Here is a 27,073-nt window from a genome sequence, read left to right on the forward strand (position 1 = left end):
GAATATCAGAGACATGGTGTCACACAGATATAGGCAGTGCAGAGTTGGAATTTGGGGAGTACAATGTGTATAGGAAGGATAGACAGGATAGGAAGGGAGGAGGTGTTATGCTGTTAGTTAAGAAACACAAAATCTAAGGAAGTGCATCCAATTGATGTTGGTGGACAATGCAGTGTTCAGTCTGTTTGGTGTGAAATAAGCACTAGGAAAGTAAAAATGAGGGTAGGTGTTGTGTTATAGGCCTAATGAATCTGATGAGTATAATGAGCAATTGTGCAGAGAAATAGAGTGGGCCAGTAAATCAGAATGTCTTATAATGGGAGATTTTAACTTTCCAGATATTGATGGGAACTTCTGGGTTATCACTCGCACATTAGCAAGACTTTTGTGGATTTATTGGATGACTGTTTTCTACAGCAACATGTTCGAGAAGCAACCAGACAAAGTAATACTCTTGATCTGATTATCAGTAGTGATTCTTCATGCATTAAGAATCTGCAGATAAAGGAACCACTGGGAGACAGTGATCACAATGTATTCATGTGGGAATTAATTAAAGATATAACTACCATGAAGGCTAAAGGGAAGGGCTTTTGCTTTCGTAAAGTTGACTACAGAGGTCTCAGACATTTTTAAATTCTGTACAGTGCGATCAACTGATAATGTTACCAACAGTGAATTCTAAATAGGAAGCCTTCAGGGACTTAATTTTGGAGCTACTAGGCTTTTCATTCCAACTAAGAAATACTGTTCAAGGTTTAGGCCTAAATGGATGTCAGGCAATACAGAAACCTATGGCAGGTATAAACTAGTCTGTAATCAAGTCACAAAGGAGGTTAGGCAGGCAAAGGCAGATGATGAGAAATCTTTGGCAAAGGATGCGGAGAAAAACAGCAAGGAATTCTTTATTTATGTAAATTCTAGAAGGAAAGGGATGAATCAGATTGGACCACTTAACATAGATGGGTTGATTATTGATGATCATGCTCAGGTAGCTGATAAACTGAATGAGTATTTTGCATCTACATTCACACATGAGGAGTTATTCAATGAGAGGTGTGCCAGAAGTTTATCAAACACTAACAGGGAGCTAAGTGATTTTGTAATAACTGAGAGCAAAGTGGAGGATAAATTGTTGAAGTTAAACATAAGGAAGGCACCTGGGGTGGGCAAGATCTATCCAGTTATATTAAAGGAGGCAGCAAAGGAAGTAAGCAAACTCTAAGCCATAATTATGAGAGCTTCCTTGGACTCAGGGGAGGTCCCCATGGACTGGAGGTGTGCAAATGTATCACCAATTCAGAAAGGAGGTTCAAAAGGTGACACAAGTAACTACAGATCTGTTAGTTTAACTTATGTGCCGGGGAAAATAATGGAATCACTGGTTAAAGAAGCATTGCAGGATCATCTAGACAAGACTGCATTAATAGTTAAGACACAGCATGGGTTTGTCAAAGGGAGGTCTTGTCTGACCAATTTGATTGCTTACTATGATGTGGTCACAAAGGAACTGAATGCCAAAAATAATTTTGATATCATATACTCGAATTTCAGGAAAGCTTTTGATACTGTTGCACATGGAAGACAGCTGTACAAATTGGAGAGGTATGGCATCAAGGGTAAGTTGCTACAATGGATAAAGTGATGGTTGAGTGAGAGACAACGGAGAGTGGTAATCAATGGACACTGCTCTTCGTGGACAAATGTTATTAGTGGAGTTCCTCAGGGTTCGGTGTTGGGCCCATTGTTGTTTTGTATATTTATCCATGATATTGATGAAGGTATATCAAGGTTTAATGTCCAAATTTGCAGATGATACAGAGGTTGGCAGGGTTGTTAACAACAGTATGCTACTCCAACTGGATCTAGATAAGTTGGAAAAATGGGCTGAAAAGTGGCAACTGGAGTTTAACATTGAAAAATGCAAAGTACTGCATATGGGTAGCAATAATCGAAGAGAAACATACCAACTGGGTGGTACAACACCCAGGGAAGTGGAAAGTGAAAAAGATCTGGGGGTAATTGTGCAGCCAAATATGAAGTTCGCTAAGCAGTGCAGACGGGCTGCCAGGGCAGGTCATGCAGTCTTGTCAATGATATAAAGGAATTTTGCTAGCAGGAACAGGGAAGTGATAATCCATTATACAAGGCAATGGTCAGGCCACACCTAGAGTACTGTGTACAGGTCTGGAAGTCTCATTTTAGGAAGGATGTAGAGTTGCTAGAACGAGTACAAAGAAGGGTAACAAGAGTGGTGAGAGGAACAAAAGGGTGCTCTTACCAAGAAAGGCTTAAGTTCTGCAAATTGCAGCAGATGGAGAGTAGGCACCTACGAGGTGATTCTGACTGAGGTGTATAAGGTCTTGAATGGGTTGAGCAAGCTGAATGCCGATGGAAAGATAGCTGTAGAATAGATGTGTGGAAATTTGCCTTTAGCCAGCAGATAGTTGATTGATGGAACAGGTTTCCATCTTTTGTTGTGGAAGCTAATAGCCTAAATAAATTGAAGGCTGAGCTGGACAGGCATTTGGAACGAATGGAGGGATGAATGGGAGGGTTTTTTTTTTTTTTTTTTGGCTGATGCTGCATAAGCTTGCTTTCTTGCATCGTATGCCTCTACTAATGCTAATGTCCTGAGTGGACTTCAGTTTTTTGAGGGTGTACATTTGTGTATAGTGATTTTATATCAAAGGAATATAATTTGTCATCTGGTTCTAATCTTATATTTTTGATTGACGAAAATAGGTGTTCCTGTTTTTTTACGCGATATTTGGAATAATTCATTAGGGTTTTTAGTATGTCAATCATAAATTTTGCTAAGTTTGCTGTTGATGTATTTGTGAAGCTTACTATGTGCCTCAATGGTTTGTCTGGTTTATGCAACTTGGTGACTCCGAATATGTAGGGTGAACGTGTAGTATGGGCTAAGAGGTCAGTGTGCAAATTGCTTGTAATCTTTTCTTCGCAGCATAATCTTTTTAGTTCTTTTTCAATTTTTGATCTGATGGTGGGGATAGGATTTTTTACCTAGTTTCTGGTATGTGTTTGTATTTTGTAGAAGGTTTGTCAATTTTTTGTCATAATCGGATTTGTTTATTAATACTATTGAGTCACCTCTATTAGCCTTTTGAATGACGATGTTTTTATTTTTGTAGCTAATTTTTTGATGCACTGAAATTCCTCTTTTGAAAGGTTAGAAGTAAGATTTGGATTTTTGTTTATCATATTATTTATTTGTTTAATTTGTTTTTTTCTATTGCTGTGGCTGTATAAGCCTGTTTGGGCTTTTAATTCTTCTGCCTTAAAATATAATATTTCTAAAATTTAATATTCCAAAAGTAGCCTATACTATCATATTATTTATTCATTTTATTATTTATAAATTTGGAAAAAATCCACAAAGTTTATTTTAAATCTATAATGAGATTTCTGATCCACTACAAGGAAAAATTATAATAAACTGTTAGCATTTGTCCAAACTTTACAAAAATCAGCGGGTCTTGACTACTCAAGTTGTCTATCAGAGCTATAGGATGAGTTTCTTGGAACTTGATCTTTTCCTGGCTTAGGCAAGGTAAGTGCAAATGCTTTATGCCAGGAATCTGGAAACTGCTCTTCTAGAAAGATTGTTATACAGAAAGGGCAGGTTGTCCATGAAGTTTGCTGACAGATTTTGGTAAAACTCCAGATTAGGGTACCCCATTCAACATGAGGGCTAGCAAAACAGTGGGAATGCAGTGATTGACAAGTTGCATCTCCGCCCACTTCCCGCTCACTGTCTTCCTAGGTTGATATGCCTAGGGTGTTTATTCCCCCACTTGCCTCTGTTTTCATATCATGAACTCATTTTCCAATTCAAAATGGATGGGTGGAGTAAAAAACCCTAACTATGCTATGCACCGCACTCCTCGACGACACAAAACAATCAGAAAGAAAACACCTCCACAGTAATCAGTCAATCATAGAATGAAGTGGGAGGAGCTTTCACTTCTTTCCTCACCTTGTTGGATGGGATACCCTAATCTGGAGTTCAGCCCAGATTTTTAATCAGTTTTTAATGAATGAGATCTGGTCCAACAGCACTTTGCTTGGTACAAGTTAGTGCTGTTAACTCTTCTCTAGTAAAAGGCCCATTGTAAAGATGAGAATCAAAAGATTTGAAGTTAATTGGCTGCTTTTTGCTTTTATCTTTGAGGACCTGGAACACTGGGGAGTAAAAAATATTGAAGATAGTAGAGAAATGTCTTTTCAAGAGCATTTGTTATTGTAGTTGGTTGGGTATGCAATAATGCATCCATTATATTCCAGTATTGATGAAGGGTGCTATGCAGATTTTCCCTTCATTTTCTGGATTTTGTCCCAGACAGGGTTAGCACCGGTTGACTGGGTAATAGTAGCCTCAAAGCAGATCCACGATTCCTTCTGACTCTGATGCACATAACATGCTTTGTTGCATGCACATTTTAAAGCTGAGATTAAATGTGGTAGGATATTTTTGAAATATCAGCCAAGCTTTGTCTTGAGCTTTTTTTTGCTGCTGTGCATTCTACCAAGGTTTCGGAAATGCTGAAAACCAGGTAGATATTTTCGGCTTATTTGTAGCTGCATGGACAGTGTTTTCTGTGATGTATGCCACTGCATTATTCACAAGAACCTAACTGACAGTGATGTTAAACTTTGTCAAACATTGAAAGGCATTCCAGTCAGCCTGATCAATCTTCTACCAAGGTAACCTAAAAGGTAGGCATAGTCTTCCATTAAGTAAGGTGGTCATCACAGGGAAGTGATCAGTTCTGTATAGGTTCTCTTCCATCTCCCATGGCTGCATACAGAAAGATCAACAAGAGAGAATATACAGGTAGGCATATAGAAAAAGGTGTCAGTTCCCACATTTAGAAATCTTCTCACTGGCAATGAGATTAAGGGCATCTCATTAAGGACAGCATTAACCCTTCCATTAAGGACAGCATTAACCCTTCCATTAAGGACAACATTAACCCACAAAGGAGTATGCTCACTGAAATTGCCAAGATGTAAGACAGGGTGGGCAGCTGCAGAATGAGATCGCCAAGGTCTGTCTAGGAGATGTCAGGCCCAGGTGGCAAATAAATTGAACAGACTGTTAATAAAAACCCTACCATAAGGAGACTTACTACACTTTGACATTGTTAGAAAGGAACAGAGGTTGAAATGGGATATGGTTGTTCACAAAGATAAAAACTCCACCATAAGCAGGTCCATCTCCAGTTCTGTATAACAGTAGTATCATGAAAGGAAGGATTTCATTTCCTTTCAAATATGTTGCCAGTAAGCAAAAGCAAACTGGCTCATGCTCTGAGGTTGAACAAACAAAATATTTGAAAATCAACACATGATTTGTGAACTCCTGTTAGATTGAAAAAAGATAGGTAAAACATGTAATTATTTACCTTTAGAGAGGGAAAATTTTTAATAAGTCAACTCTCTTTTATTCACGCTGCTATAAATATAGTTAAGACTAAGTATTCTTCTACAGTTTAGTACACTGACACCCTTGAAGTTAACTAAGCTTGTTTCCTCAGAAGGCTTTGTTTAAAACATCACTACTATTGTGGCCTTTTGCCAATTATAGGCTGTTGTGGTAACAAATAATGACTCTTGAGATGTCTGTATGTGTGGAAGTATTGCTTTGACTCAATACCATTAAAAAAAAAAAAAAACAGACAAACACATTTATTTAATAATATGGGTCAAAGTATTTTTATAAGTAAAAGAAAAGATGAAAAGGACAAAAAAAAAAAAAAAATGAATAGGCTACACTAGTTGGGGGGGGAGTATTTGCTTCCTTCAACTTGTGGTTGCAAGCTTAAGCACTTTTCATTGCTCTGAAACTTTCCCCTGCCATCTTTGTCTTCTCTATAAAGCTCGTGCTTTATTTTCTTGATAGTTACATTCATGGCTTCTGTGATTACAGCTTTAAAAGTATTCCATAATTCTAATGTATTCACACTACCTGTACAACCTTCCCAGTTGTTATATGCTGTGTAGAGTCAAACTGTCAGTCTCTTTTCCTGGAATTGAAATTCATGCCTATTTAAAAGTTACAGCTGTCAGTTACAGGCTCCGCAAAAACGATAAGTGTTTGCCTTTTATTTACATGATTGTTGTTTTATATTGTACTTAATATGTAGTCATATAGTTATAGTTACGCTGGTTATTTTTATTTTAATTTAGATAAAGAGTTTTTGTGGATTTTACTTACGATAGGTAAAACCGTTATTTTTGTTCGATTTTTGTAGCCATTGTTTTTGTATATAGGGAATTCAAAGTTTTTGTAGGGAATTCAAATTTTTTAATTGAGGTAGCTAGGTAGCTCTAACGCATAATTATATAGTAATACGCTTCACTGTTTCTATTTCATAGTTTCTATTCAAATACTACTGACATTTAATTTATTGATTTTATTAATTTAAACTACCATGCCCCGAACTAGAGCAGCAAAGCAACGGGCACAAAGTGGCAGGAGTGTTGCGACTCGGGGGAGAACTGAGGGGGATGATTCTCCAACGCGTCACAGCCTAAAAAAATGTGCAACTTGTGAAATGTTTGCCGAACTCTCTGGAACGGAACATGATATTGCCATGGGGGATGTCTTTGTGTGTGCGCGATGTAAGGAGTGTAAGGAAATCAGGCGACAACTCAGCGTTGTTATGGGCCTATATGAGAGTTTGAAGGACAGGGTGGATGCCCTCGAAGGAAATAAATTGAGGGGCCCATCAAGCTCTCAGCTGCCCACATCAACACCAGAGCTTGCACTTGGTCATTGCGCAACACAGCGGCAAACCCCAAGGCAGAATGCGCTGGTCCCACAGGAACTATTAGTTGTTGGTGACTCTATTGTCAGGGAAACGGGGAACATGCTATGTAAAAAGGATAGGTGGAACAGGACCAGGGTACGTCTGCCAGGGGCAAAGGTTGATGACGTTGTAGAGCGGATATCATCTTTCAAGGGCACAAAGGGTGATATAGTTGTACACGTTGGCACTAATGATATTAAGAGTAGGAGACCGGCAGAATTACTCAACAAGTACAGGTCAATGTTGAAAAAAAGCCGAGAATAAGGGTTGAATTTGAAAGTGTCTGCAATTCTGCCCAGACACGATAGGAGGGAGTATATGATGAGAGCCTTTTCGATCAATTCGGCCCTGGAAAGATTGTGCAAGGCTCAAGGGGTAGAATTTTTTTCAGCCTGGACTGTACTTGTTAACAGGAGAGATTGCTTCTACAGGGATGGGATACACTTAAATAGAAAGGGTGCAAGAATATTTGCTGATGCTATCGAGGCAGTGTTAGGTGGGTCGGAAAACTGCTAGCTTGGGGGGATACAAAGACTAATAGTTTAACAGTAACCGCGGGCAGAGGTGAAGGTGATTCTTGCACAACTTCTATTAGAATAAGAAGCGACCTGGAGCGAGGGGTGTTGGGGGTTTCAGGGACGGATGGCAGTCATCCTGGAATAGTTGGGTATATGGGATGTGTTAGGGTAACAAGGAATAGGCATAGGAGCATGTATGCTTGTATGTATACCAATGCTAGAAGTATAGTAAATAAATTTGATGAATTTGAAGTGTTGGTCAAGACATCAAAGGCGGATATTGTTGGGATAGCAGAGACGTGGTGTCACAAAGATATAAGGAATGCAGAACTGGAATTTGGGGAGTACAATGTGTACAGAAAGGATAGACAGGACAGAAAGGGAGGAGGTGTTATGCTGTTAATTAAGAAAAACATAAAATCAAAAGAAGTGCATCCAGTTGATAGAGATGGACAGTGCACTGTTGAGTCAGTTTGGTGTGACATAAGCACTGCAAAAGCAAAAATAAGAGTAGGAGTGTGTTACAGGCCTAATGACTCGAATGAGTACAATGAACAATTGTACAGAGAAATCAGTAAATCAGAATGTCTTATAATGGGGGATTTTAACTTCCCAGATATTGACTGGAACTTGTGGTTTGGTCACTCACACGCTAGTCAGACTTTTGTGGATTTATTGGATGATTGTTTTCTGCAGCAGCATGTTCGAGAGGCAACCAGCAACCAGAGAAAGTAATACTCTTGATCTGGTTATCAGCAGTGATCATTCGTGTATTAAGAATTTGCAGATAAAGGAACCACTAGGTGGCAGTGATCACAGTGTGCAGAAGTGGGATTTACTCAAAGAGGTAACTACCGTCAGGGGTAAAGGAAAGGGTTTTTGCTTCCATAAAGGGGAGTACACTGGTCTCAGACAGTTTTTAAATTCTGTACAGTGGGATCAACTGACGATGTTACAAACAGTAAATTCTAAGTGGGAAGCATTCAAGGAATTAATCGTGGAAGCTACTAGACTTTTCATACCGATGAAGAAATATTGTTCAAGGTTTAGGCCTAAATGGTTATCAAATGAACTAATGAGACTCGTGACAGAGAAGAAAAATGCATGGGATGCATATAAATTATCAGGCGACGCAGAAGCCTGTAGCAGATATAAGCTAGTCTGTAATCAGGTCACAAAGGAGGTTCGGCAGGCAAAGGCGGATTACGAGAAATCTTTGGCAAAAGATGCTAAGAAAAACAGCAAGGATTTCTTTACTTATATAAACTCTAAAAGGAGGGGAATGAATATGATTGGTCCACTTGACATCGATGGTTTGACTGTTGATGATCCTGCTCAGATAGCAAACAAACTGAATGAGTATTTTGCATCTACATTCACACGTGGGGAATTATTACAGTTTGAAAATGGAAGAAGGTTATCAAATTGTAGCAGTGTGCTTAATGATTTTGTAATAACTGAGAGCAAAGTGGAGGAGAAATTGTTGAAGTTAAACATAAGAAAGGCACCTGGGGTGGATGGGATCTATCCAGTTATATTAAAGGAGGCGGCAAACCAACTAAGCAAACCCTTAGCCATAATTATGAGAGCATCCTTGGATTCAGGGGAGGTTCCCACGGACTGGAGATGTGCAAATGTATCCCCAATTCACAAAGGAGGTTCGAAGGGTGACACGAGTAATTATAGACCTGTTAGTTTAACTTCTGTTCCAGGTAAAATAATGGAGTCACTGGTTAAAGATGCATTGCAGGATCATCTAGACAAGACTGCAGCAATAATTCAGACACAGCATGGGTTTGTTAAGGGAAAGTCTTGTCTGACAAATTTGATTGGTTATTATGATGTGGTCACAAAGGAACTGGATGCAAAAAATAATTTTGATATCATATACTTGGATTTCAGGAAAGCTTTTGACACTGTTGCGCATGGACGACTACTGTACAAATTGGAGCAGAATGGTATTAAGGGTAAGTTGCTACAATGGATAAAAGGATGGTTAAGTGGGAGAAGACAGAGGGTGGTAATCAATGGGTGCTGCTCTTCGTGGACTAATGTTATTAGTGGAGTCCCACAGGGTTCGGTGTTGGGTCCACTGTTGTTTTGTATATTTATCAATGATATTGATGAAGGTATATCAAGCTTAATGTCGAAGTTTGCAGATGACACGAAGGTTGGCAGGGTTGTTAATGACAGTCATGGCAGTGTGCTACTGCAACAACAGGATCTAGATAATTTGGGCAGATGGGCTAAGAAGTGGCAACTGAAGTTTAACCTTGACAAATGCAAAGTACTGCATATGGGTAGAAGTAACCCCAGAGAAACGTACCAACTGTGTCGTACTACACTTAAGGTGGTAGAAAATGAAAAAGACCTGGGAATAATTGTGCAGTCAGATATGAAGTTTTCTGAGCAATGCAGACAGGCTGCTAGGGCAGGTCACGGGGTTTTGTCAATGATATATAGGAATTTTGCTAGCAGGGAAAAGGAGGTGATTGTCCCTCTGTATAAGGCAATGGTCAGGCCACGCCTTGAGTACTGCGTACAGGTCTGGAGGCCTCATTTTAGGAAGGATGTAGATTTGCTTGAGCGTGTACAGAGAAGAGCAACACGATTGGTGAGGGGAATGAAGGGATCCTCTTACCAAGAGAAGCTTAAGTTCTGCAAATTGCAGTGGCTGGAGACTAGGCACCTGCGCGGTGATCTGATTGAGGTCTATAAGGCCTTGAATGGGTTGAGCACGCTGAATTCTGATGGGATCCTCCCACTTGTTCAGAATACGAACCTACGGGGACATAAGTTCAAATTAAGAAAGGATAGATGTAGAATAGATGTGCGGAAATTTGCCTTTAGCCAGCGGGTGGTTAATTGCTGGAACAAACTTCCATCTGTCGTTGTGGAAGTTGATAAGTTAAATAAATTTAAGGAGGAACTGGACAGGCATTTGGAGGGTATGGTGTGATTTTTTTTTTTTTTTTGGCTGATGCTGCATAAGCTCCTACACTTGCTTTCTTGCATCAAGTGCCACTACTACTACTACTACTACTACTACAATGCAACGTTCTTCATCTTCCAACTAAAGCCTGCATGATCACCTCCTGACAATGGTTCCTGTACAGCGAGCCTGATGACATTATCTGATTTGTGAGTAATGATCAGTTCTGGAATATTCTTACCCCGAGTGTTTTCTCTAACATGCTGGTGCAAATAATAATCATCCTGTTTATTTAAAAAATTTGTCCCTCTGGTAAGTTTCCCCTTTCACTTATTCCAACTAATCAACTAATAATAAAAAACTCCCTCTCACCTACTTCATCAGTATGTAGAGACTCTTGTCATACCCTTTATGAAATTCTGATTAACAGGTTACTCTGCTCTCATCATACCTTTACTCACACCACATATGTTTTATATGTCCATGCTAATAGCTTTCCATTCGTTTATTCGTGAACAAGTTTTATACCTACTTGACATCTTACAGGAGTTGCATAAACATTGCTTTTGTTCCAAGAAATTTATCAGTTGCAAGCAGCTCAAAACAACAAATTCAATTCTTTTTGTGGGGTGCTGGAATAAGTAGGCACTGCTTTTTAGTAAATGAAAGGGATTTCATCTGTAAAGAATCGCATTCCAAGTAACAATGGCAAGCTGTTGTTTGTAACATTAACATCAACACTGCATTTTAATGAGATTCAGAATCTTCATCACTTGAATAGAATTCTATTTCAGTATCAGATGACATATTATAAAGAGCTAATTCAATGTCATTAGCTTCGGCATACTGTCCATTGCCGTTCCTTTTCCGTCCTGGTGTCTCAGGGTGTGGATCTATCTAATTATATTAAGGGAGGCAGCGAAGGAAGCAAACCGCTTAGCCAGGTACAAGTTTATAGGAAAACACTTTTTACACAAAAGTTTAGAGATAAGTGGTTTTTTTTTTTTTTTTGTGTGTAACACACTAAGAATGTTTTGTTTTTCATAAACTACAGAATTAAAATTCAGAAAGCATAATCTTCAAAAAATTATCTTTTCTTGTGGAAAATACTAACCTAGATAAAATAATTTCTACGTTAGTAAAAAACATATGAAACTGTGAACCAAGTATACTGCTTTTATAGCACTCTCTAGATAGTGCAAGTGATGCTAAGCAAAATCCCACCCATAATGCAAATAGCCCTTGGTTCAATCAGTGTGCTGATATTGATCAGTTGTTCATTTCATGTGCCTTTCCCTTTACACTGCTCATTTATTGACCACAATTGGACAGACCCACATTTGCTCTAAGGCAAATGTGGGTCTGTCCTTGTGGTTCATTCTGAAGCAAATCTGCATTACAGTAGCAAATGTGTTAAGGTCAAAATTTATTAGTTGAAATACTGTAATTGATTTTCTAAGTCTTTCACTTCAGTATATCAATTATAGTATATCAAAATGGGTGCTAAAATAAATGTACAATAAAATAAATATAAAGCTCTATATAGTCCTGCCTATCGTGTTGTAAAATTTTACTTATTCTTATAATACTTACTTTATCCATCTCATCATTCGTAACTTCTACAGCATCATAGCACTCTATTCTATTTATAATTGAAGACAGACGCTGCTTCTCATGTTGTTGACGTAGCGTAGAGTTAACACCACCCACAAACTTGTCCACAGAGCAAATCTAGACAAAAAAATTTGAATTTATTATTATTTTTTTTATGTGAAGACATCTTTGGCGGCACCTACTAAATTTTTGGACTGAAGTAAAACCAACACAGTATGCTGTAAAAGCCAGAGATTTAAAAGTGCATGGATGTAGTGCGGTGTACTGTTGTTTGTGGAGTAAGTAGCGGGCACGAGCATAAAATGTTACATCATTCATAACTTTGGTTTCAGATGTTTTATTTAAAAAATTTAAACAGTTTTGATTTTCACCAAAGATGTTGTCACATAAAATAAAACATCTTTTGTGCCTACAGGACACACTCTTTTTTTTTTTTTTTTTTTTTTTTTCCATATTCAAAGTAAATAATGATTAACTTATAAGTGCCTAAATAAATGAGTTCTGCTAAACACGAAATTTAACTTTCATTACTCGTGATAAATATAATACATATATATACACCGGGTGTTTTCAAATTATACATAAATTTTAGGATGTATTCTGAGGTCTAGGTTAAGATGGAAAAAAATTGAAAGAATGAGATTCTGAACATTTATTTAATGTAACATTCAAAACCATAAATAATTTAAAATATTATTATAGTTTTGAATGTTAAAAATAATAAAAAATAAGAATGTGCAGGCTAATATAGCAGTCAGATGCATACCCAGTATGAACAAGTATCTTACTATGTACATATCTGCTTATTTTCATAATGTTTAATATGTTTATTCATTTTCACATAAAATATTTTCATATAAAAATCATCATTATAAATTTAAAAATATGTGATAAGAAAAACAACAGGTTGAGAGAGAGAGAGAGAGAGAGAGAGGTTGCAAAAAGAGGTGTCATCATCAGCTCAATTTTATTTTAATAAGGACATATAAACAGTCAGAAGAATTCCACAAATAACAAAACATAAAATATGAAACAAATGGATAAAACAATCAGCATCATGCACACCTATTCAGTTACTAGAGTAAAACCCACCAGCTGAATTAGAAGTATTCTGAAATCATAAATTAGCTGAACAAGCATCAAAAGATCAAAACCAGCAATGCTAAGGAATTAGAAGAAACATTCTCTTACCATGCTTTGCTCTTAGGATACAGGACAAAACAGAATGCTTCTTTGAAAAGTGAAAGGATCAACGAGCTTTTTGATTTTGAAAGAGAAACAAAGTATTAGGAGAGATATATTTCTTAAGGAGCCGAAACAGCAGTTGCTTTGACTTATAGTATAGGCAGACCAGTCAGATTCTGCCAGGATTCTGAGCTACAGACACCTGCAGATTTTAAACATTCATAATGTAGCAATTTTCAATGGAACAACTAACACAGTGCATTATCTAGATGGTAGGGTAGGTAGGTAGCAGTAACCAGAGAAAGATCTCAAACAGTACAACAGGCAACTACAACTGCATACAATTAAAATTCTTTAAAAACAATGATTTAAAATGAGAAATATACCTAACCAAATAAAACAACTGAAAAATGGGGAGTGGAAAGAGGAGGGTAAATGATCAGTGTTAAGACCACTAGTGACAGAAGAAAATGATTAGAAATTCTACCCAAACAAGATGATCTATGAGAAGGAAGGAAGAGGTGACTTCTAGTAAATTAAACATGGAAAATTCCTGCAAGAAAATAATAGCATCGAGCAACACAATCTGCAAAATTAAAACACCCCATCAACAAAACCTAATCAGAGAGAGAGGCTTCTAAAACTAACAAACTAATTAAGCAAAGGGTGAACCATTTCAACAGTAATATGAAGGGCAAGATATACTAAAACATTACAAAGTCAGGAAAAAAAAAAAAAAAAAAAAATTTGCTGCAAATGCTTCAATTTGTTCCATAATTTAACAAAAAGGAGAGCACAGCTGTTTTGCAAAAATCTTTGATTTTTGCAAAACAGCTGTGCTCTCCTTTTTGCCTTTCATTATTTTGAACACTAGAATGTCTCAGGATGTTTTGCATATGCTTTGGAAGCATCCTATTCTTACAGGATGATTCAAAAAGAGATGTGAACTCTAAGATTTTACTTCCAAAAAGTCATGAAACATACTTAAACTAGACAATTTCTGAATTAACAAATAATAGATAAAGTAAAAAAAAAAAAAAAATTCCTGCAAGAAAGATGAATTCTGTGACATCCATCAAGCAAACTGGATACTGTAAAAATAATTTCTTTAAAGTAAAAAAAAAAAAAAATTCCTGCAAGAAAGATGAATTCTGTGACATCCATCAAGCAAACTGGATACTGTAAAAATAATTTCTTAGTGGGAAAAATAATTTTCAAATCATACAAAAAAGATAAATTCAAGCTTGACAAAGACAGTCACTGTAATGTTGAGTTAAATCTACCTATGGACTGAGATTTACACTAACAGTTATATATGGCATTATTGTTATTTTTAAAGTGCACGTTGGCCTTAAGTGAGAAGGTGAGCTCATCAAAAAATGTATTGCAGAACACTACACTGTTTGAATTCATCAAATGATGTAGTATGAAGTGCAACACTTTTTCAGCAGACTAAGTGGAACTTTAATGCTTAAAGATTGAAACTTTTTGATTTAAATCAATGTGATCAAGTTGGTGAATTTGTGTAATTTCATGGCCTTTGAAGCTGCTTAAAAACCAAATTCAACTTCTGCATTTGTGTTGTACTGATATAATAATAATAATAATAATATCGGTATAACACATAAGAATGTTTCAGTTCTACTAGAGTTTGTAGTTTTGTGATAGTGTAATCAGTATCAGAATTGTTCTTCTTAGACTTATAAATGAAAAATTTATAACAATACAAACATTTTTGTAACATAACTTTATTACAAACTTTGGTGCATAACAATCTACAATGTGCACTGAATATTATATATTAATTTTTTTTTCATTGTTAACATTTTTCTTGTGGTTACTTTTAAAAATGAATGAAAATCCATAGCCAGGAGCGGGAGTGCAGTAGCACATGCTCTTTGAGTAGACCGGAGTTCAAGCCCCTGACTGCTGAATACGGTCGATCTGCCAACCCGCATTGGACCAGTGTGGCAGATTATGGTCCATTTCCCTCAGCATGAATTGTTGAGGAGGCTTCCATCCTGCAGTGTCTTGATAATGGCTGCACTTTACTTTTTACTGTTATGCTTTTTTTTGTTCTTAGTTTAGTGAGTTGTTTTTAAATTAAAGTTTGACTAAAATCATGACTAAGAGAGCATTAAAGCAAAGGACTCAAAAGTAGTGGAAATGCTTTTTTGTTCAGGGAGAATTCCAAGACCAGTTTTATAAAACATGATTGTGTTGTGTGTTACTTGTGCCCTCTTTGTGAAGCTAATTTTAGGAGGGCATGTACAGCTGTAGGCAGTGGTGGAATTTAGCCGGTTCGCACCGGTTCAGCAGAACCGATACCTAACTGTTTGTTGAGTTCAGCGAACCGGTTGTTAAAATGACACTTGTGATCAGGGTTTTCTCTAAGGTGGGCACCTGGTATTCTATCGCATTTAATCTACATAGCCTATGCCATTTATTAATTCAGCAAGGAATTTTCGTTTAGTATCGATAAAATGAAGAAAATGTATGTTCTGACTGATGTTTATCAAGCATAGTGCTTTGTTTATAAAAGTTTATGATATGACCACACGTGGACAGAACCAGTAAAAATATTCAAATATATTGGCACATATCCACTCCTGCTCTATAATATATTAAAATAAAACATTTTTTAAATATTTTGCAAGTAGCCCTTAAAAGGATGAAAAGGCAACAGAGTTTGATGGATTTTTTTTCAATAAGAAACCAAAATCAGAATTTGTTGTATTAGAATTGGCCTTGGATTCAGTTACATCACAATTTTCGTTGAACTAGTTGAATTGGAAAAACAAGATGCAGAGACAATATGTTCTTCAGTTATGGAAAGTTTAAATAATGTTGGGCTTACTAAGAACTACCTAGAAAAAAATTTAATAGGATTTTGCTCCGACGGTGCCAGCATTATGCTTTGGAGAAAATCTGGAGTGAGCACTACGATTGCAAAAGAGTTTCCAAACATAATAATATGGCACTGTTTAAATCATCGCCTCCATCTTGTTTTAGATGATTCGATAAAGGAAATTATTATTATTAGCCATATGGTGCAAGGAAGCCTGAGGCTTATGCTGAACCAGGCAAAAAAAAAAAAAAAAAAAAAAAAAATTTCCCTATTACCCTGAGAGAGAGAAAGGAATCACCAAGAAAGAGAAAAGAGAAGAATGATGGTATCCAGCTCAGGACCCTGGGTGTGCCAAGCCCTTACTCACCAGATGTGATCCCCTGGGGGTATAAAGCAAGTAAATCATTTTAAAATATTTATTGATAAGATACTATTTTTCATCAATCCAATAGGAACCAAATTGAACTTTCCAAAATATCCGAACAACTTGGAATTGAAATTATAAAGATTGGTAGAGTTTTGCGACCAAGATGGGCTGCCTGTAGTTTAAGGTCAAACCTAGCTGTGTGGCGCGCTTATCCAGCGCTACATCACTATTTATATTTTAAAAAAAAGTAGTTTGGTATGGCTGCCCGTCTTGAAAATATATATTTTATAACTGATTTGACATTGATGATTGATATTTTAAACGAAATTTCTCTTCTTTCAAATGCACTGCAAGCAAGAAATATAGACATAATAAAGGCTGAAAACTTGTGATAAGATCTATTAAAGCATTTCAAATGCTTGGAAAGGAAAAGGGTCCATACAAAAAAAAGTTGATGAATTATTAGTTCAGAAACCTTCAAAAATATAAAATTTGTAGAAAATCATCGATTTGTTGGGATTCCTCGGGGAAGACTTTTAGAAAACACTGTAACAAATTGGAAAAAAAGACTAATGGATTGTGAACATTTAAAAGCAAGTTGTAGCCAATTTCAAGATAGGAATAAATTACAATTTCTCAATTTTTTTGAGCCAGATTACCGGAATATTGAAGAAGTACTAGTTCCATGGAAAGCAGCTGAAGAACAATTGCTCATATTTAATGACATTTTTAATTACCAAATTGATAATAATGATTATTGAGATTTCGTGGAATATATTTTAAAAAATTCCCAGAATTATGCAATTCCTGAAAGTGTTCAAAGAGCTAAAAATATTGTCAGAACAATTGCTTTAAGTTCAGAAGAAGCGGAAAGGGGTTTTTCAAAGATGAACATAATATGTTCAGAGAAGAAAAGTCGCCTAACTATTTCTAATATATCAAACACAATGACTATTAGTCTAATCGGCTCTACCTCTAAAGGAATGGCATCCTACTCATACAGTGAAAAGATGGTTAAGGATAAATCACTCAGCTGATGATGCTCGGATAAAAGCGAAAAAAATTGCAAGTGAGGACGCCAATCAAGAAGCAATACAGAAATATCTTAAATAACAGTTTTATTGTTTTTTTGTCAGGTATTATTTAATATTTTTTCATTAATATTTTAAAACTTTCTTATAACACAATCTAGTTTTGTGGACCTCTTTTATTGTTCTTATTTAAGTATTAACTGCATGAAATAATAAACTACCTTTAGGTATATAGTTTTTTTATACTTAGAACGTTCATTAGGGCAGCAAACCAGTTGTTAAATTATTTGAATCCCACCACTGGCTGTAGGGGATGCCTTTGTATCTCTTCATTGGAGTATATGATGAGAGCCTTGTTAATCAATTCAGCCCTGGACAGATTGTGCAAGGCTCAAGTATTAGAATTTTTTTTCAGCCTGCTCTGTGCTTGTTGACAGGAAAGACTGCTTCTACAGGGATGGGGTACACTTAAATAGAAAGGGTGCAAGAATATTTGCTGATGCTATCGAGGCAGTGTTAGGTGGGCTGGAAAACTGCTAGCTTGGGGGATACACAGACTAAAGGGTTAGTTGCAGGCAGAGGCAAAAGTGATTCATACACTGCTTTGATTAGAATGAGCAGCAGCCTGGAAATCAAGGTAATGGAGATTTCCAGGACTGTTGGGAGTCATTGTGGAACAAGTAAATATAGTAAACCCCCGCTATTTGCAGGGGTTAGTTTCCTGAGAAATGCCGCGAATACTGAGTTATGGCTCCCATAGTAATAAAAGGATTCCGTTCCAAAGTATAAAATATATAAGAAAAACTAGTCTAAAATTTTGTCTATGTATGTATTTTATGTACCTTCATAACATGACTATGCACATAGACAGTACATAGTGAAATACAAGCAATAAGGTATCGAAATGAAAATAAGACACAATTTAATATTAAATGTAATATTTATTAGAAATTTCAAACATATCTTTCAAACCAGAGCTTTTGCTAGCTAAAAACAAAAACTTATCCCGCCAGTGCTATCACCAGTTTCGCTAAAGTGTTGATAAAGGTGTTTTGCCTTTTCATAAATGATGAATGAACTTAATGGAATTTTATTTTGAGTTCGATCTTCTATCCACAGATTTAAAGCCTTTTCCATTTTTTCTCCTTTAACATCACGAGTTAGAGCAAATTTCTGAAGCAATTTGCACATTTTCACGGACACTACAGCAGATTTTTTCTTCCAATTTCTTGATTGATCGTACTGTTGACTCATCGATTTTATAATGTTTTTCCACTGACGAGAAACTTTTACCATTAGAAATTTTGTCTAATAACTCAATTTTACCCGCTAATGCCATCACCTTTGATCTTTTCACAATTCCCTTGTTATTCATAGCCAAATTTTTGTAGGGGTTAGAAAATGAACCTGTCCACAATTAAGTCACTTTCTTTTAACCGTTAACATACTCGAAAAAGTCTGTTTACACTAACATACTGCAAAACGGTAGATTTTTCACTTTTGTAAGCATGTAAATTTATAAGAAAATGACGAAACCTTCCATAACAAGCACATAACACATACTGAACAAAGATTAGCAGGAGCATAACACAAACTGAACAAAGATCCACACTCACGATTTTGTCACCCCCTCTCCCCGCAACCCAGTGAGCGCTGTTTTGACAGGGAAAGATGATTTTAGCCACGCCCATGTTTTTTTATGGCAGTAAATGTTTATGGTGCTTTAAAATTCACATTTTTTTAGGTTTCATTTTATATTAAATCAGCGACTGCAAATAGCAGGGGATTTACTGTACATGGGCTATCAAGATAAAAGCTCCCTACATAGAATTAGAAAGAAAAATATACAGAAGGTGCCCACAGGGGTCAGTACTTGGACCAACAATGTGGAACCTCCTGATGGACCAGTTTCTAAACAAGGATCTGGAAGGGGTCCGCTAACAAGCCTTCGCAGACGACCTCATCCTGACAATAGAAGCTAACTCCAGAGCACAACTGGAAATACTGGCAAACCACGCTATGCAAATTCTCCAAGACTGGGCTACACACCATTTACTACAAATTTCACCGACGAAGACCAACTCCATACTCTTAGAGGGAACACTGAAGATCTGCAGACCACCCCAAATTAAAATTGGCACTAGAACAATAAGGCTCAGCACAGAGCTCAAATACCTGGGCGTCATCTTGGATACCCGCTTATCCTTCAAACTGCACCTAAACTATGTAAGAAGAAAAATAAGAAACTGCACTGCCTTAATAAACAGAATTGCCCAAAGAGATGGGGGATTGAAACAGAGAACAATGATATTTTATTATAAAGCAGCCTTCTTACCAATCGCGACATACACAGCTGGTGCCTGGTACAAAAAGGCCAGTACAGCTGCAAACCTAAGAATACTTGATTCCATACATAGAATCATGCTACTCACTGCTACTTGTGCCTGCAGCTCAGTGAGCACACACGTTCCGCAAGTAATCACTGAAACCCCCCCCCCCCATTAGATCTAGAGGTGATGAGGAGAGGTATCCTCTACGAGCTCGCTAAAGGCAATGCTTGTACACACCTTGACTTCAACGGAGATTCAGGAAATAACCGCATTACAGAAAAAAAAAGAAGACTCCAGCCCCACTTGCTGCAGGCATGGCAGGCACGATGGGATGTCTCCATCAAAGGTCGGATAACAAAAATTCTTTCCAAATGTAGATATTTTCCAACCTAAATTACCAACCTGGTACGCACCTGTTTGTGACATACCTACTCATAGGACATGGTGCCTTAAATGCCAAACTAACAACTCTGGGAATAATTGAAAATTCAAATTGTACTTATGGTGATCCAGAAACTTGGTCGCACCTAATGTTTGACTGCCACCAATACCACAACATCTGCTGCCAGCTGATGACAAGACTACAACATTCACCCAAGGACCAGGAGAAATTCATCCTGGATGATAAAGAACCATATATGGCATTCACTGAATTTGCACAGAAACTGTTTAACAGACACTGAACCACACTGGCCCAACAAGCAAATAACAACACAACTGGAAACTAAATGGAGTGACAAATGCAGAAAGACCTGCAGACCAAAACGGTAGAGGAGGAACAAGTAACAAAAGCCAACTAAGAATGGAACAAGCAAAATATCAACAATATAAAATGGGACAAGCTACTATTCCCCAGCAAATTTCATACCTCCAACGAGAATAAAAGGACATGGTCTACAACTCTGTGACTGACTGAACCCTGAATCTGCAAAAGGGCCACACGGACCTGAACCATGCAGCTTTGCTGCCATCAAGTCTCATCGGGGATCAGAATCTAGCACCTGACTCGATTCCTTTCCAACCCTACCACGCTGGGAAAGAGACCTTGTTTCCCCCTGCCAAACCCCCCTTTTCCTCTCTTGTGAGGCATGGGCATGCCTCACTGACCAACTGGGGGCACCTTCTCTATCGCTCCCATACTTCTATCTTCACCCCCCCCCCCAGTTTTCTGTCTCCCCTCCTACTCTATATATATATAACGTGAATGCCCCACACACTAAATTTAACAACACTCAAAATAATCTTCGCTCAATCTCGGCCTATCCATCTACGTAATATCACCCTCCCCAGCGGTGTGTACGGGCATACAACATATGTTCATGCAGATAAGTGAAATTAGTATATTCATGTGTACATACCCATACATTATGAAATTTTTTTTTTTTTTTTTTTTTTAGGTCCTAGCAGCTGAAATCTCAGGAAACTAAGCAGCAGGACCTGCCAGAGTAACCAAGTCTACTGGGTTCCTGATCTGCCTCCACGGGCAAAAGTGTGGCAATGTTGGGTTCCTGCGGCTAAATGACCAGATGAACAAACGGTACATGACATTACCCACATACAATATCCACACACTTTTAAACCTCTGGCATTCCCAGCAAACTAGTACACCCACAATGAAAGCAACGCAGAGATGGGGAACCCCTGGTGCCGCATGACATCAATATACCTTACACCTTACCTTCTACATGAGCTGTGTTAGGGTAACCAAGAGTAGGAATAGGTGCACATATAATTGCATGTATACCAATGCTAGGAGTATAGTTAATAAATTTGATGAGCTAGTCAAGACATCAAAAGCAGCTATTGTTGGGATATCACAGATGTTGTGTCACACAGATATAAGCAGTGCAGAATTGGAATTTGGGAAGGGAGGAGGGGTTATGCTGTTAGTTAAGAAACAAAATCTAAGGAAGTGAATCCAATTGATGTTGGTGGACAAAGCAGTGTTGAGTCTGTTGGTGTGAAATAAGCACTGGAAAAGGAAAAATCAGAGTAGATGTGTGTTATAGGCCAAATGAATCTGATGAGAATAATGAGCAATCGTGCAGAAAAATAGAGTGGGCCAGTAAATCAGAATGTCTTGTAATGAGGGATTTTAACTTTCCAGATATTGACTGGAACTTATGAGTTGGTCACTCGCACACTAGCAAGACTTTTGTGGATTTATTGGATGACTGTTTTCTACAGCAACATGCCAGAGAGGCAACCAGAGGGAGTAATACTCTTGATCTGATTAACAGCAGTGATTATTCATGCATTAAGAATTTGCAGGTAAAAGAACCACTGGGTGACAGTGATCACAATGTACAGATGTGGGAATTAGTAAAAGATGTAATTACCATCAAGCTAAAGGAAAGGGCTTTTGCTTTCGTAAAGATGACTACAGAGGTCTCAGACAGTTTTTAAATTCTGTACAGTGGGATCAACTGATGATATTACTAACATTGAATCCTAAACGGGAAGCCTTCAGGGACTTAATTTTGGAGGGTACTAGGCTTTTCATTCCAACTAAGAAATACTGTTCATGGTTTAGGCCTAAATGGATGTCAGATGAATTAATGGGGCTCGTTGCAGAGAATAAAAATATATGGGATGCATATAAAGTATCAGGTGACACAGAAGCCTATGGCAGGTATAAACTAGTCTGTAATCAAGTCACAAAGGAGGTTAGGCAGGCGAAGGCAGATTACGAAAAATCTTTGGCAAAGAATGCAAAGAAAAACAGCAAAGAGTTCTTTACTTATGTAAACTCTAGAAGGAAAGGGATGAATCAGATTGGACCACTTAACACAGATGGGTTGACTATTGCTGATCATGCTCAGGTAGCTGATAAACAATGAGTATTTACATCGGCAGGTGTTAAAAACATTTAATTTTCAGATATTAATAAAATTCATGGATAATAATATAACAATGTTTTTATTTTATTAATAATAATTACATATCGATTACTGAAAGTATTAGCCTGTGATGACTAAAGTAGAAAATATAATTTTTACACTGAAGAGATTTATTTTAGTTCAAGACTACAAACACCATCTATAGTTGGTTCCATTACGTGCAGTATTTATCAAAAGATCTGATGACATGTCCAAGCTGAAGAATGTTTTCATAAATATGCAGAACTCTTTACCAGCCTCAGAGTTTATTTGTAAAGAAAAAAAATTATATTCAATCTGAAAACACCAGATGTGTTTTTGAATTAATGCATTTCCCAGTTTTCGAAAGTTTTTTGTATCTTAAAACCTTAAGTTTTAAGATACAAAAAATGTTTCTATATTCCTTAGCTTTCCAATGATATGCTATACTTCCACATTATCCAGTTTATTAAGTGAGAATAAACTGGATAATGTGGTCATATGTTCATATTGATCATATGTTCATATTTTCCACTATCATATGTTAAATAAACTTGATCATATGTTCATATTTTCCACTATCTTGGAAAAAAACTACTACAATTTTCAGAGGTTTGAAAATTTTTCCTCTAGTATAGAGCTAAGATAAAGCTCCGTGCAAAATTTCATTAAATTTGGTCCAGTAGAAGATAAATTATTGTTGCCATCACACAAATATGATTTCAACAATAAAGTTACAATAATTCGCTTTTTTGGCGGAAGCTGAAGATGATGGCTTTTCGTTACAAAATTTTTGGAATAATGCTGGTAAAAATGTTTTGAATGTCAAAAAAGTAGAATTACTGTCTTGGCAAGTTAGTTGCAGAGTGGAATGCATAGGACACCCATCTGGCAACTCCTCTGCAGACGTTGCGAATGTCCAAATTTTTGGCATTTGTAACAAGTGACCAAATTAGGAATGGTATGAGAGGCAATCAAAGTTTTGTCAGACATTTCCTGTAATCCCAGACTCACAAAATTTGGATGGTATGTTAAGATTTCTATTCTCTATGAAGTCACTACCCACAGTTATGCATTTTTCCCATCTGTGTTTCAACTTGAAAATCCCCTCCTAAATAAATTTGTATTTTGCTCATCAAACCATTCAGTCGCTGCCTGTTTCAGATGTTCAATTTTCCAAACAAGTAAAAGTCAGATGGCTATATCAGGTGAATAAGGTGGATGCACTCAAACCTCAGTTTGACTACTGTTGTTGCTGTCAGTTCACATCTGTGAGGTGAGGCAGCACTATCAGCCAGCAACAGCATTCTGCATCACTGCCACTTGATGTTTTCTTGTAATAGTTAATAGATCCATGTAGTACCTGCACATCACAGTTTTATCCTCTCCACGAAATTAAGCAGTACTCCCAAACAATCCCAGAAGATCCCTCAACAGAAACTTCCCAGCTGAGGCTTGCAATCTTAATTTTTCTGGAGTGGGTGACCTAGCATGTTTCCACTGCATGGTGGCAACTTTAGATTCTAGATCAAAGTAGCTAACCCAAACTTCATCAGAAATAACAATTCGGGCAAAAATATTTTCTTCATTCAGAGTGGCATGTTTCAAAAGAGACCTGACAGTGTTCATTCTTGCCTCTTTGTGACTGTCACTCAGCATTCTTGGAACCTACTGGCAAGACACCTTTGTCATGGGCAACTGCTCCCAGGTTAAATTTTTACTTTATTTGCTATATGTTCAATTTTCATTTTATGGTCTTCCATAACTGATTTATATACTTTGTGGACAATTTCCTCATTTTGGGCTGTTGCTGGCTGCCCAGTCCTTGGTGTTCTCATAGCCATGCTTAAATTCAATAAACCTCCTCTGGATTGTACACTCTGATGGAGTAGATTCATCATATGCATTGTTCAAACACCAACTGATTTCAGATAATTCCACCTTCTCTTTTGTTAGGAATTTCATAACTGCTTGCTGCTCTCAAATTTTTCCATTTTTGGCTCAATTGCCAGCAGACTTCAGAAACACACCTGCAAAAAAGAAACAAGTTACAGAGCTGAAATTTTGTACAGATACTACTAAGATTGTCTCCTATTACTCTGTTTATTTGTACCTTTTTACCTGAATCTAGAATGTGTGTTTCACAAAATATTTTGAAAGCTCCTTGTATATAATACAAGGAGCTTTCAAACACTACCTCTACCCATACCATGAGAATGGAATGATGGTATGGATAGAGGTAGTGTTTTAATCTTTTTTTGATAACTATCTTTTTGGCTTGAGTGACATTCTGATCTGCTGGTTGCTCTAATAGGAACTTAACAAATCCTAATTTGTCTTGCACATGCTTTAACAATTGCTCTATGTTTTGATTAAGGTGTGTCTATACGATGGAGATTTAAAAAAAAAAAAAAAAAAAAAAATTGTATTCACCCAGAAGTAGTTATGACAGAAAATTAAAAAAACACCATGTATTACACTTTTTAACATAGCCACAAGACAAAATAAAATTTTTTCTGCCACCTCTCAATGAACTTGAGCATACCAGTTTTTTTTTAGAAGTCCTCTGATTGTCTTTCAAACCAAAACTCGGCAGTAGAAATCACCTCATCATCAGCAGCAACAAAGTGTTTTCCCACAAAAATAAGAGTAGGAGTGTGTTATAGGCCTAATGACTCGAATGAGTACAATGAACAATTGTACAGAGAAATAGAGTGGGCTAGTAAATCAGAATGTCTTATAATGGGGGATTTTAACTTCCCAGATATTGACTGGAACTTGTGGGTTGGGCACTCACACACAAGTCAGACTTTTGTGGATTTATTGGATGATTGTTTTCTGCAGCAGCATGTTCAAGAGGCAACCAGAGAAAGTAATACTCTTGATCTGGTTATCAGCAGTGATCATTCATGTATTAGGAATTTGCAGATAAAAGAACCACTAGGTGGCAGTGATCACAGTGTACTGACGTGGGATTTACTTAAAGATTTAATTACCATCAGGGGTAAAGGAAAGGGTTTTTGCTTCCGTAAAGGCGAGTACAGTGGTCTCCGACAGTTTTTAAATTCTGTACAGTGGGATCAACTGACGATGTTACCAACAGTAAATTCTAAGTGGGAAGCATTCAAGGAATTAATCGTGGATGCTACTAAAAGTTTCATACCTATTAAGAAATATTGTTCAAGGTTTAGGCCTAAATGGTTGTCAAATGAACTAATGAGACTCGTAACAGAGAAGAAAAATGCATGGGATGCATATAAATTATCAAGCGACTCAGAAGCCTATGGCAGATATAAGTTAATCTGTAATCAGGTCACAAAGGAGGTTTGGCAGGCGAAGGCAGATTACGAGAAATGCTTGGCAAAAGATGCTAAGAAAAACAGCAAGGATTTCTTTACTTATATAAACTCTAAAAGGAAGGGGATGAATCTGATTGGTCCACTTGACATCGATGGTTCAACTGTTGATGATCCTGCTCAGATAGCAAACAAACTGAATGAGTATTTTGCATCTACATTCACACATGAGAAATTATTAAGGTTTGAAAATGGCAGAAGGTTATCAAATTGTAGTAGGATACTTAATGATTTTGTAATAACTGAGAGCAAAGTGGAAGAGAAACTGTTGAAGTTAAACGTGAGAAAAGCACCTGGGGTGGATGGGATCTATCCAGTTATATTAAAGGAGGCGGCAAAGCAACTAAGCAAACCCTTAGCCATAATTATGAGAGCATCCTTGGACTCAGGGGAGGTCCTCACGGACTGGAGATGTGCAAATGTATCCCCAATTCACAAAGGGGGATTGAAGGGTGACACGAGTAATTACAGACCAGTTAGTTTAACTTCTGTTCCGGGTAAAATAATTGAGTCGCTGGTTAAAGATACATTGCAGGATCATCTAGACAAGACTGTAGCAATAATTCAGACAAAGCATGGGTTTGTTAAGGGAAAGTCTTGTCTGACAAATTTGATAGGATATTATGATGTGGTTACAAAGGAACTGGATGCAAAAAATAATTTTGATATCATATATTTGGATTTCAGGAAAGCTTTTGACACTGTTGCACATGGAAGACTATTGTACAAATTGGAGCAGAATGGTATTAAGGGTAAGATGCTACAATGGATAAAAGGATGGTTAAGTGCAAGAAGACAGAGGGTGGTAATCAATGGGTGCTGCTCTTCTTGGACTAATGTTATTAGTGGAGTCCCACAGGGTTCGGTGTTGGGTCCACTGTTGTTTTGTATATTTATCAATGATATTGATGAAGGTATATCATGCTTAGTGTCGAAGTTTGCAGATGATACAAAGGTTGGCAGGGTTGTTAATGACAGTAATGGCAGTGTGCTACTGCAACAGGATCTAGATAATTTGGGCAGATGGGCTAAGAAGTGGCAACTGAAGTTTAACCTTGACAAATGCAAAGTACTGCATATGGGTAGAAGTAACCTCAGAGAAACGTACCAACTGTGTGGTACTACACTTAAGGTGGTAGAAAATGAAAAAGACCTGGGAGTAATTGTTCAGTCAGATATGAAGTTTTCTGAGCAATGC

The 27,073-nt window shown here is 37.2% G+C and overlaps 1 protein-coding gene across 5 annotated transcripts in view; it reads right to left on the reverse strand.

The window, feature by feature from the left end:
* Positions 1 to 27,073, reverse strand: part of LOC150079193 (pleckstrin homology domain-containing family G member 5-like) — a 559,615-nt gene that overhangs the window by 174,507 nt on the left and 358,035 nt on the right. For all 5 annotated transcript variants that reach the window (XM_090382446.1, XM_090382448.1, XM_090382445.1 and 2 more), the window contains one exon: positions 11,880 to 12,017. In XM_090382446.1, coding sequence (XP_090238572.1) covers positions 11,880 to 12,017 — 138 coding nt within the window. The remainder of the gene's footprint in view (positions 1 to 11,879; positions 12,018 to 27,073) is intronic.

Source organism: Mastigoproctus giganteus, chromosome 10 (assembly GCF_048544385.1).
Source record: "Mastigoproctus giganteus isolate SK-2022 chromosome 10, ASM4854438v1, whole genome shotgun sequence".
Classification (NCBI taxonomy): domain Eukaryota; kingdom Metazoa; phylum Arthropoda; class Arachnida; order Uropygi; family Thelyphonidae; genus Mastigoproctus; species Mastigoproctus giganteus.